The sequence below is a fragment of the Camelina sativa genome, chromosome 3, assembly GCF_030686135.1.
Source record: "Camelina sativa cultivar CO46 ecotype springtype chromosome 3, ASM3068613v1".
Lineage (NCBI taxonomy): Eukaryota > Viridiplantae > Streptophyta > Magnoliopsida > Brassicales > Brassicaceae > Camelina > Camelina sativa.
This window is the reverse complement of record NC_141882.1, coordinates 24,845,193-24,857,952: the sequence shown is the minus strand read 5'-3', so window position 1 is coordinate 24,857,952 and position 12,760 is coordinate 24,845,193. Positions and strand designations below refer to the sequence as shown.

Sequence of the window (12,760 nt, the reverse complement as noted above, 5' to 3'; positions counted from 1 at the left end):
TTAAACATGTTTGAGTAATTTGTTTGTTAGGTTTAGGGTTTTTCACAGGGTTTTTATGATTTATTAGATCTGAAATTTTTAGGGTTCTTAATCTTTTATGATCTTCATCTTTGGTTGTTCTTCACAATAGTTCTTGATTGATCACCTACAATTATTATCATAGGGAAATTAATTAATATGAGAATATAATTTTTTTCCTGATTAAAACCATTGATGAGAAAAATCACTTTTTACAAAGAGATTTGGATTAGTGATTTTGTAAACATTTCTAAACCTGTTCTTAAAGTTGATTTTTAACTTAGAATTTTACAAAGAGATTTGAATTTCCTGGTTTTAAATCTAGATAATAATTGCAGTGAGAACATAATTATTTTACAAAACTGTTTAGAGTTCTAGATCTGATTTTTATTGCATGAACCCTAGGCTTAACTTTTTGATTTCCTGATTTCACAACACTTTGATTTAATATTTTGCATTGTCTTCTTTCGTTTTTAATACAATTTAATTCGTTTAGCGTAATTACAAAAACTCTATAATCCATTGTGTTTGATCTTGAGTCTCTGTGGATTCGACCCCTAAGTACTACATTGATCTCTTGTTTGGGAGAGTAGCTCAGGGTTAAATTTGAGCTTATCAAATTTTGGCGCCGTTGCCGGGGACTCTTTGATCTACCATTAGATTTGAGCTTTGTATTTCGTCTAAATTTTTTTTCTTTCTACGTACACGTTTTTGTTTTTCTTCTCTTTGGTGTTTCAGGTGCATGCCTCCAAGACCTCACACAAAGAAGCAACAAGACTGCTCCTACTATGTCGCTTTCAAACCAAGAGTTGGGAAAACTTGAGCATGAGAACAGGAAAGCGGCCAAATCCTTGAAGATGGTTAACACAATCATTTTGGTTCGTGATGAGGATGGTGCTTAGCGGGATCAAGAGGGCCACTTGCGCAATGAGCAGGGCCAAAAGCTTGATGCAGAAGGGAATGTTATTGCTGAAGCTATTGTTGTCAATGAGCAGGCTGCTGGCGAGAAAGTTCTTGTTGTTGACGAACAGGCCGATGGTGCCGACCGACGCCAACAGGGCATCGATCGACACCCCCTTCATGCAGACAGACGTGGAGCTGCAAACCACGTTAACAATCCGGTTCGAAGACAGGAGAACAACCGAGACTTGATCAGGACCATTGCTGACTACAACTGGGCTGATATTGTGTATGAGAACCGGTCTGCTATTGTTCCTCCTTCATTCCAGAGGAATGATTTTGAGTTGAAACCTGCTTACTTTCAACTACTTGGGCAGAGAACTTTCTCTAACCTGCCCAATGAGAAGCCTTTGGACCACATAGAGCATTTTGAGGATCTGGTGACTAGTATCAAGGCTAATGGAGTGACTGAAGATTACATTTACTGCAAACTTTTTCCTTACTCACTTGCAGGAGAGGCATCTTAGTGGTTGAAGCAGTTTCCAGCTGGATCGTTGACAAATTGGTGTGACGTCAAGGTGGCTTTCCTAAACTACTTCTATGATGACGCAATGTCAGATGAGTTGAGAGTCAAGCTGTCCTCTTTCAAGAACGACCAGATGAAGATTTCAAGGCCGCTTGGGTGAGATTCAAAGCATATCAAAGGGATTGTCCACACCATGGTTTCTCAAGGGTTCAATTGCTAAGTATCTTCTTCAGAGGATGTGACTAGGAGTATCAGTTGGCTCTAGATGCTGCAAGTCATGGGAATTTGAAGACAAGATTTCCAAAAGATGCTGAAGCTTTGATTGAAAACTTGGCTTCTAGCAATAGTACTAAGAGAGCAGATGCTGAAAGGAAGAGACTACATGGGGGATTTGATTCAAACCAGTTAGCTTATGTTAATGCTAAGCTCGATTCAGTGCACAATCTCCTTGTGGGTAAGAAATCTGTTCACTTTGCTGCTGAAGTTGAAACATATAAGCCAGAGCTTGATCAAGAAAATCATGAGGAAGAGGATGTGAACTATGTCTATGGGAATCAGGGACAGCGGTTTGGAAATCAGCAAGGTAATAGACCTTACAGTGGAAACAGCCAGCGCAGTAACTTTCAAGGCAATTCTTCTAGTTTCACTCCCAAACCTGACTATCAAAAGGAGCAACAAAGCAATGGATACACAAGGACCAATGGCAACAATTCATATCAGTCTCCTCCTCCAAAAACAGCTGAAACTTGTAAGATAGAAGCTATGCTTGAGCAGATTTTGCAAGGTTAAGAACAGATGACAGTGACTTTCAATGGGAAACTTGACAATGTCTACGCTGACCTTAATGGGAAATTTGAAGCTTTGAATATTCATGTCAAGAAGCTAGAAAGTCAGGTTGCACAAACAGCTGGATCCGTCAAAAGACAAGAGTGATTTCTCCCTGGGAGAACAGAATCAAATTCCAAGCATTCATGCAATGCAGTGACCTTGAGAAGTCGCAAACAACTCCATTCTATACCCCAGAAGAATCAGACTGATGATCTACAGGAGTTGATTGATGTTGAAGACGAAGAGGATGTTTCTGCGGAGCTAGTGCCGACCAACACTGATGAGCATCGGTCAACACCCTGTCCACCCGAAACCACGGATTCTACACCAGAGGTCAGCATCGATCGATGCCACCTGGGTACCGATCGATGCCAACCACGGACAGAAACCCAGAAAGCCACATCTTCCACTCCAGTTGCTGAGAGAGTTTACAAACCCAAGGTTCCTTTCCCCAAGAATCCAAGGAAGTCTAAAAAAGAGCTAGATGATACTAAATGCAAGGCAATGATGGACAAGCTTATTGTTGAGCTACCTTTGATTGATGCTGTCAAGACTTCTCCAATGCTTAGGAGATATGTCAAGAGGATAGTGACTAAGGATTTGAATGCTGAGCAAGGAGTCATGATGATATCAACTCAAGTCAGTGCTATTATTCAGAACAAGATCCCAGAAAAGCTTCCTGATCCAAGTAGTTTTGTTCTTGATTGCACTATATTCACTGACAGATTTGCTAGATCTTTGTGTGATCTTGGTTCTTGTGTAAACTTAATGCCAAGATCAGTGGCTCTCAGCCTGGGTATGACTGACTTCAAGCCTACCAAGATCACTCTTATCCTTGCGGATCGCTCAATTCTCATTCCTGATGGTGTTCTTGAAGATGTTCCAATTAAGATTAGTGAATGCTTGATACCTACTGATTTTGTGGTACTCAAGTATGAAGAAGAACCTAAGGACCCTCTTATCCTTGGAAGATCATTCTTAGCCACTAGTGGAGCTATAATTGATGTCAAGAGGGGACAAATTGGGCTTAATATTGGTGATCTACAAATGCGTTTTGACATGGACAAGCTGGTCAAGAGGCCAACCATTGATGGTCAGACATTCTATGTAGACACTTTGTCTAATCTTGCTGAAGAGGTATTCAAGGAGCTACATCCTGAAGACCCACTTGAGAAAGCATTGGTTGCTTCTGTAGAATAGGTTGAGCATCTAGATGACATTGCTGCTGGGTATGTCAAGCTACCTGATGCTAATGAACAAGTGAAGAAGCTGGTTGCACAAGAGGAATTGGTTAGTACTTCTTCACAAGCTGAAATTTTTTCTGATTAAAGTTTAGAGAAAGCTCCAAAGCTAGATCTCAAGCCACTTCCTGCTGGTTTAAGGTATGCATTCTTGGGTGAGAACTCCTCTTATCCTGTTATAGTTAATGCTTCCTTAAACAATGCATAGCTCACTTTACTGCTAAGCAAGCTGCGCAAGTTTCGCAAGGCTCTTGGCTATTCTCTTGATGATATTGCAGGAATTTCTCCAGACTTGTGCATGCATAGGATTCATCTTGAGGAAGGAGCTAAGAAATCTATTGAGCATCAGAGGAGGCTGAATCCCAATTTGCAAGATGTTGTCAAGAAGGAGATCATGAAATTGCTGAATGCTGGGATCATCTATCCGATTTCTTACAGCAATTGGGTTAGTCTGGTACATGTTGTTCCTAAGAAGGGTGAAGTCACAGTGGTGAAGAATGAAAAGAATGAGCTGATCCCTACAAGGACAATCACCGGACACCGGATGTGCATAGACTACAGGAAGCTGAATGCTGCAACCCGAAAAGATCATTTCCCGCTGCCCTTCATTGACCAAATGCTTGAGAGGTTAGCCAATCATCCATACTACTGCTTTTTGGATGGTTATTCCGGGTTCTTCCAAATTCCGATCATCCAGATGATCAAGAGAAGACCACTTTCACTTGCCCCTATGGTACTTTTGCTTACCGAAGAATGCCCTTTGGTCTCTGTAATGCTCCTGCGACATTTTAGAGATGCATGATATCTATCTTTACTGATATGATTGAAGACTATATGGAGGCATGGATGATTTTTCAGTTTATGGGTCTTCATTCAAGAATTGTTTAGACAACTTATGCAAGGTGTTGGCAAGGTGTGCGGAGAAGCATTTAGTGCTCAATTGGGAGAAGTGCCATTTTATGGTTAGAGATGGTATAGTGCTTGGTCACAAGGTTTCAGAAGCTGGTATTGAAGTTGATCGCGCTAAGATAGAGGTGATGACAGGTCTTCAGATGCCAGAGAATGTGAAGGCAGTAAGGAGTTTTCTTGGCATGCAGGTTTCTATAGGAGATTCATTAAGGATTTCAGCAAGATTGCTAGACCTCTTTCTGCTTTGCTGTGCAAAGATGTCAAGTTTGAATTCAGTGATGAGTGCAGGATGGCCTTTGAAAGGATTAAGCAAGAACTTGTGAGTGCTCCTATTGTTCAGCCACTAGATTGGGATCTCCCATTTGAAGTTATGTGTGATGCTAGTGACTATGCAGTGGGAGCAGTGCTGGGACAGAGAAGAGACAAGAAGCTTCATGCAATTTACTATGCAAGCAGAACACTTGATGATGCACAAAGAAATTATGCAACAACAGAAAAGGAGTTGTTGGCGGTTGTGTTTGCTTTTGAAAAGTTCCGGTCTTATCTAGTTGGATCCAAAGTCACTGTTCATACTGATCATGCTGCTTTGAAGTACTTGATGCAGAAGAAGGATGCAAAGCCTAGACTTTTGAGATGGATTCTTCTACTTCAAGAGTTTGACATTGAAGTAAAGGATATGAAGGGGATTGAGAATGGTGTTGCTGACCACTTGTCTAGGATTAGAATTGATGATGATGTGCCAATACAAGACTGTTTGCCTGAGGAACATGTTTATTTTGTTGATACAGGGTTTCAGACTGATGAAATCAAGTGTCTGTTCTCGGATGCATGTGGTGCCGATCGATACCACCATAGCATCGGTCGACACCCATGCTTTCCAGAGACAGATTGGTCGTATGATGGAGATTTAGCTGTTGTGGCTAGCTCGAGCCCTGGTATGCTGATATTGCCAATTATCTTGTTGCAGAGGTAGAACCAGAGCAATTCAATGGCTATAACAAGAAAAGGTTCATGAGAGAGCTTAGGAGATATTATTGGGATGAACCTTACTTGTATAAGCATTGCAGTGATGGAGTTTACAGAAGATGTTTGGCAGAGACTGAGGTACCTGATGTTTTATGTCATTGTCATGGGTCTGACTATGCAGGACATTTTGCTACATTCAAAACTGTGTCCAAGGTCCTCCAAGCAGGCTTCTGGTGGCCAACGATGTTCAAAGACGCTCATGAGTATGTCTCAAGATGCGATGCTTGTCAGCAGAAAGGTCAGATTAGCAAGAGGAATGAGATGCCACAAAACTTCATTCTTGAAGTTGAAGTGTTTGATTGCTGGGGTATTGACTTTATGGGACCGTTTCCATCTTCCTATAAGAACAATTACATCCTAGTTGCTGTTGATTATGTCTCAAAGTTGGCTGAAGCAATTGCATGTCCAAAGAATGATTCTGCAGTGGTTCTTAAGCTGTTTAAGACCATCATCTTTCCAAGATTTGGAGTGCCTCGAATTGTCATCAGTGATGGAGGTAAGCACTTTATCAATAAAGTGTTTGACAAGCTACTGAAAAAGTATGGAGTTCAACATAGAGTGGCTACTCCATATCACCCTCCGACTAGTGGGCAAGTAGAGGTTTCCAACAGACAGATTAAGGAGATTCTTGAGAAAACAGTTGGTGTTACAAAGAAGGACTGGGCTGCAAAGCTTGATGATGCACTATGGACATATAGGACTGCAAATAAAACACCACTTGGCACCACACCTTTTCATCTGCTTTATGGGAAAGCATATCATCTTCCAGTGGAATTAGAGCACAAGGCGGCCTGGACAGTTAAGTTAATGAATTTTGATTCCAAGACAGCTTCACAGAGAAGGTTAGTGCAGTTGAATGAGTTGGATGAGCTGAGATTTCATGCATTTTAGAATTCAAAGCTGTACAAGGAGAGAACCAAGGCATATCATGATAAGAAGATCATCTCTAGACACTTTGAGCCTAATGACCAGGTACTCCTTTACAATTCTTGTTTGAAGCTGTTTCCGGGTAAACATTGTTCCCGTTGGTCTGGTCCTTTTACTGTCCAAGAAGTTAGACCATATGGAGCCATTGTGTTGCTGAATTCTAAAGGAGAGAAGTTCACTGTTAATGGCTAAAGGGTGAAACATTATTGGGCGAAAGAAGAGTGATAACTCTCTAATTTACATGTTTTTAGCATCCTTTTTTGTCCATATTTTGCATTGTTTATACCCTTTCCTTAGCATTTTTAGGTCATTAACTGTAGGAATTCACTTTTAGGCCATTTAGGGTGTTGCATTCTTGCATTTGCATAATTTGGATGAAAACAGGTGCTTTAGAGCCTAAAATAGGGAGAAACAAGGACAAATCCGAGCATGTACCCGAAGGAGCCATCGAGCTGGAAGAACAGTCCAAACCCCAACAAGATCGAGGAGGATCCAAGAGCAGGAAGAACAACCCGAGAGTCTATCCGAAGAGCAACCCGAGCACATCCTCATGCACCCTATCGAGCAGACCCTCGGGCAGGACTGGGAAGCTAGGGTTAATGGGTTTCCCTATATAAACCCCCCACTTCTTCCTCGCAAGAGAGCATGCCGCAGACCCTCAGAACAGAGAGCGAGAGCTTCTGGGAGAGATTGAGAGCGACTCAAAACTCTTTTCACTTTTGTTAGGATTTATTTTTATTTCTTTTGCATCTTTCTCTTAGATTTCTACTCTATACTCTTCTACTCTACTTCTACTTTTAATATAATGCAATTTTTGTTTATCTATGCTTTTATGTTTTCTGCAATGAGATCTGAGTAGTGTAGTAAAGTTTCTACGGATGGGATAGACAATTTTGTGTTCTTGATCAGTTAGGATGTCTTAGCTTTTCTATTTATGTTTTATAAATTCCCTTCTAGATTGGTGTTCTTAATGCTATCAACAGACTGAGAGGTTGACATTAGATCTAAGGTGTTTAACCATCGAGAGGTGTAGATGAAATGCTTGAATCAATTAATGCTAGAGATTTACTCACTTAGCCTAAGAGATTAGATGAGTAAGGGGTTTATTGACAATAATGAATCGGTTTGTACTGCCTGCTTGGTCATGTTTCTCCAACGAGAGTTGGGTAGGGGAGTGACCAAGGTTGATTGTTTCTATTATGAGAGTGTTTTAACAAGATTTTAGAGATTCATTGTCTAGGGAATATTTGCTTGAGGCATGTAGGACATCCATACTGGTTAGGAACACTTAGGAATCGAGTACCCCATCCTTAGGAGCTTTCGTATTTAGATTCTTTGCATTTTTATTCATTACTCGATCACTTACCCGAACAGATACACGATCACCTGCTTCGAGTAGCCCTTCCAACTGTTTTTGTTTTCTTTCTTCACACGATCACTCCACCCGATCCGGTACTCGAATGCTTGCATCGAGTGCTTAGGTCGTGTGGCTCTTGTTCATTAGCTTTCTTTAGTTTATTTTAGGATTGTTAGATCAAACCCAACTAGTGCTTGGCTTGACTTGCATAGCTCTGATTGCATCCTTCATGTTAGCATAACAACCATTTGGATTGATAACCCTTTGTACTACAACTGCATAGGGAATTGATACCCTGGGTGAAAATCCTACTATCAATTTGGCGCTGTTGCCATTTGGTTGATTTTATTTTGCTACGTTTAGGATTTCAGCACTTGCTAGATCAAGTTCTTTTGTTTATATTGGTTCAGAATCTGACTTGTTTGCTTTCGTTCTTGTTTGTTTTCAATCTCAGGTACAACTCGAGAACCCACCCGACCCGTCACTCGATCACCTTGATCGGGTAGACCTTCGTGTACACACTCGGTCACGTTCCTGTGCATGCAAACACGATCCAAAGGTAGCCAACACCTGAGTCCTTTCATTGATAACATCGACAGACCAAGGCTACTCAGACAACAACAAGTTCAACCGCAACCAGCAATCATTGAGGAGACATTGAACAATCAAAACGGTCCACCAGCTCCTCAAGCAAGGACCGACATAGGAGTAGGAGATGCTCCATCTACTCATACTCAAAGGAATGGCATTGTGCCACTTGCTGTCCAGAACAACAATTTTGAGATCAAGAGTAGTCTCATCCAGATGATACAGAGTAATAAGTTTCATGGATTGCCGATGGAGGACCCATTGGATCATCTGGAGGAATTTGATAGGCTTTGTAGCCTCACAAAGATAAATGGAGTTAGTGAGGATGGATTCAAACGTTCCCATTCTCTTTGGGAGACAAAGCACACATCTGGGAGAAATCACTGCCCAAAGAATCCATCACCACTTGGGAAGCGTGCAAGAAGGCATTCCTGGCCAAATTCTTCTCCAACTCCAGAACAGCAAGGCTGCAAAATGACATTTCCAGCTTTGTTCAGAAGAACAATGAAACGTTCAGTGAAGCTTGGGAACGTTTCAAGGGATACACTACCAAATGTCCTCATCACGGTTTCAGCAATGTTTCATTGCTGAGTACACTTTACAGAGGAGTGGTCCCCAAGATATGGATGTTGCTGGACAACGCAAGCAATGGTAACTTCCTCAACAAGGATGTTGATGAAGATTGGGACTTAGTGGAGAACTTGGTTCAATCTGATGGCAATTATAATGAGGAATATGATCGCTCGGTGCGACCTACGAAAGAGGAAGATGCCAAGTACAAGAGAGACATGGAAGCCCTCAATGACAAGCTCGACAAGCTCCTCAACCAGCAGCAGCATGTTCATGCACTATCTGAGGAAGATCAGTTTTTACAACAAGATGGGGAGACTGTACAGACAGAGGATATTCACTACATCAACAATCAAGGAGGTTATAACAAAGGGTACAACAACTACAAGCCCAATCCGAATCTATCTTATCGGAACCCAAATGTTGCCAACCCTCAGGACCAAACTTACCCATTTGCGGTTCAAGGGAACCAGGTACAACAGAAGCCTTTCGCCCAGTACAATGAATGCTACGCACCTAAGCCGCAGTACTCTGGCAACTATAACCAACCACCTGGATTCCAACAACCTCAAGGTCCGCAAAATCAATCACAAGAAGCTGAGTTACGCGGCCTACTTCAGCAAATGATTCAGAATCAGGCTTCAGCATATATGGACATCGCAAAACGGTTTGCAGAAATGAGCAACAAGATCAACTTAGGATACAATGATTTGAACGTAAAGTACGAGTCGCTCAATACTAATGTTCGATGTCTAGAAGGCCACCACAACAACCAACTGGCTCCAAAGATCAACCAACTCCCAGGGAAAGCAGTTCAAAACCCTAAGGATTACGCCACTTCCCAAGCCATCTTCCTTGATGATAACTATGAGGATTACCTCACTGAGGATAGTGATGTTCAAGATGTGGAGGATAGGAATTACTCAATGATAAATGAGGCCAAGTACTACATATCCGAGTATGAACCCGAGCCTTCACCTAGGGAGACTGATCGAGTTGATGATCGAGCACTGGTTGGGGGATCACAAATCAAAGAACCACCCGAAGCAGAACCCGGTGACCTACCCGATGAGGGTGATCGGATGATTCATCGAGTAGATGTTGAAACGAGAGTCATCCTCAACCACCTGTAGCAGCAGAAAGGGAATTAGAGGAAAAGTTCAATGCTGCACTTGACATCCAGCTGGAGGCACTTACAGAGCGTATGGCCAAGCGTAGGATTCCACCTCCTATGCTTTTGCCACCACACGAACTTTGAGAGGAATCCGCCAAGGGGGCAGCTCGGCTGGAGAATGAGGTTAAGGAAGCTGTCAAGGAAATTGGGTTTGAAATTCTCAGGAGTGGAGTGTGCTTAGATCCTGAGCTGCAAATTGAGGAAAAATTGGAGGATCCTGGCTCCTTTACTTTGCCATGCTCGATAGGACTCCGGATTTTCAAGAATTGCTTGTGCGACCTTAGAGCTTCAGTTATCATTATGCCACTGTCAGTCGCCAACAAGATGGGATTCACCAGCTTTAAACCAAGTAGTCTGTATTTGGTTCTAGCTGATAGAACAGTCAGACATCCTATTGGGATCGTAGAAGACTTGCCACTCAGGATTGGAAGGGTGGAAGTCCCTACTGATTTCATGATCCTTGATACGGATAAGGAACCAGAAGATTCGCTGATCCTAGGAAGACCATTCTTGACAACAGTAGCCGCTGTGATTGAGGTGAAGCAAGGGAAGATCAGAATTGAGCATTGTGAGTACTTCAAGATGGAGTTTGATGTGAAGAAGGGAATAAAGAGACCGACTATTGATGGTCAAGCTTTTTCCACTAAGACAAAGCAGAGAAAAGTCAAACATCTTGAGGAAGTCAACACCGCATTTGCCTTGGAACCTGGACAAAACCTGGAGAATTAGTTGAACCAGCCTGCTACAGTGGAGAGGATTCCAGAATCTTTCCCTGAAAGAACCCATGCTTATGGAGCATGAAGAGTCAAGCTTAGTGACTTTAAACAACCTCACTTGGGGAGGAAGTCCCAAAGGTATCTTTTAATTCTAGTTTATTTGTCTTATTTTATCTATTTTTCTCTTCTTGCAAATAAAAAAAAAAGTGAATTGAGGAACCCAATGGTCAACCCGACACCGGACTCGACGCGCCTGATCGTGTCCCTGCTCGGGTGGCGATTGGAGTCCGAATTCCACAAGCCAAGCCCACTCTCGGCGAAGCCCACCAACCAACCCTAGCCTATTTAAGGGTTTCGAAACCCTTCTCCCTCATTATCACCGATAAGTTTCTCTCTAACCCTAAACCTTTGAGTTTCCAAAGTTTCTACTCTCTCTTGATCTCAAGTCTCATTCGATCTCTTTGGGAACTAACCATATTAACCTCAAGGCTTAGCTTTTTCTTCTCAAGGATTCAAACATGGAGTCAAACACAAAAACCTACCAAAGGAAGGGGAGAAGATCAACCTCTACGCAGCTGCAGCCGGAGTTGATGCCGTCGAACCTCGAGAATCCCAAGGGAGAGGAAACGTTCCGCATTCCCAACCATTGGCTGGACGTTTTGCTTCCCCCAACCCGATGCTCCACCCGATAATCAACCCAACCCGGTGCTCGAGCAACTGATCGTGTAGACCGTCGAGTTCGCTCACCGAGTCCAATGGCAAGTGCTGTTCGCCGATCTCCCTAACGTGGGGACTTGTCTACGTCTGAAAGAACCCTTATCGACCCCATGGAGGTCGATTCTGATGCTGGTGGAGAAGAGCAAGGGGAGATCCAAACCTCTCGATCAAAGAGCAGAGCTGCGGTTGCAAGAGGGAAGAGACCGACTTCAGAGAAGGCTGAGAAGGTAGCTGATAGAGCAGCTGAGAAAGAGGATCAACAAGGAGAGGAGGAGAACCGAGAGAGAGAAGAGGAGCAGAGGGAGAGAACACGCCAAGCCTCGCGGAGGCTGAAACATAAGGAAGTGGAGACTCCGGCAAAACTCTTCAAGGTTTTCTGGAAGATTAGCTTCGTTGGTACCCGATACCCTCACCGTGAGACAATGAAGCAGTTGGGCATCACTAGAGATGTCGAGTTCCTGTTCGACATGTGCCACCTGGGCCAAATGATGAGAGCTCACCTTGAAGCTTATGAGGAGGAGACGGTCCACTTTCTCTCCACACTTCAGCTGCACTATTTTGAGGATCACTCGATCCTGCTACCCGATGGGGGGATCGGGTTCATCATCTTTTCCATGAGAAACAAAGAGTACCGGCTCACTTTCAAGGAGATGGAGAAGCGGTATGGTTTCAACGCTGGTGATGGAGAAGGAATGGAGGTTAGCAAGGAGGAAATGAGGTCCCTATGGCTGACAATAGGAGACAAACTCCCCTACAAGTCCACAAGCTCCAAATCCGCTCAAATAAGGAGCCTTGTCTTGAGGTATTTTCTTAAGTCCCTCGCATGCACTCTTTTTGCTAGAAAGGAGACTGGGAATGTGAATGACCACGAGCTCCAGCTGATGGATGTTTCATTGTGTTGAGTTTTGGACAATGCTAGGGATGGTACACCGCTAGTTGGAGATGTTGCGGATACTAGCATGGTGTTTGTGCTGCTCGATCAGTTCCTCTACCTCAAGTCATGGGCCGTTAAGAGAAGAGAAGGAGGCGGAGAGATCTCCATTGGAGGGTTGGTCACACCAATCTTGGTGGCATGCGATGTGCCCTTGAAGGGAGTGGTACATAATCCGAGATGGCTGGACATCGACTACCTCGTGCTGGCGAGATTTTTGGCCTATGAGAGGCCTAACGACATGACGCTCTTCAGGTTTGTCCACCCAACCGCCGGAGCCGCCCAAATGATCCTACCCAATGTATTATGCGCCAAAGTTTGGATAGGAGACA

At 43.1% G+C, this 12,760-nt stretch overlaps 1 protein-coding gene and 1 non-coding gene across 2 annotated transcripts; one reads left to right on the top strand and one right to left on the bottom strand.

The window, feature by feature from the left end:
• Nucleotides 1-8,784: 8,784 nt before the first annotated feature.
• LOC147947663 (small nucleolar RNA R71) lies at nucleotides 8,785-8,891 on the bottom strand. Its single transcript, XR_015595633.1, has one exon. It is a non-coding gene; the product is annotated as a small nucleolar RNA R71 (small nucleolar RNA).
• Nucleotides 8,892-10,364: 1,473 nt separating this feature from the next.
• Nucleotides 10,365-11,501, top strand: LOC147947662 (uncharacterized). The gene is made up of 2 exons (XM_087507383.1): nucleotides 10,365-10,692; nucleotides 11,269-11,501. The coding sequence occupies exons 1-2, from the start codon at nucleotides 10,365-10,367 to the stop codon at nucleotides 11,499-11,501; spliced, it is 561 nt and encodes a 186-aa protein (XP_087363509.1).
• Nucleotides 11,502-12,760: the final 1,259 nt, after the last annotated feature.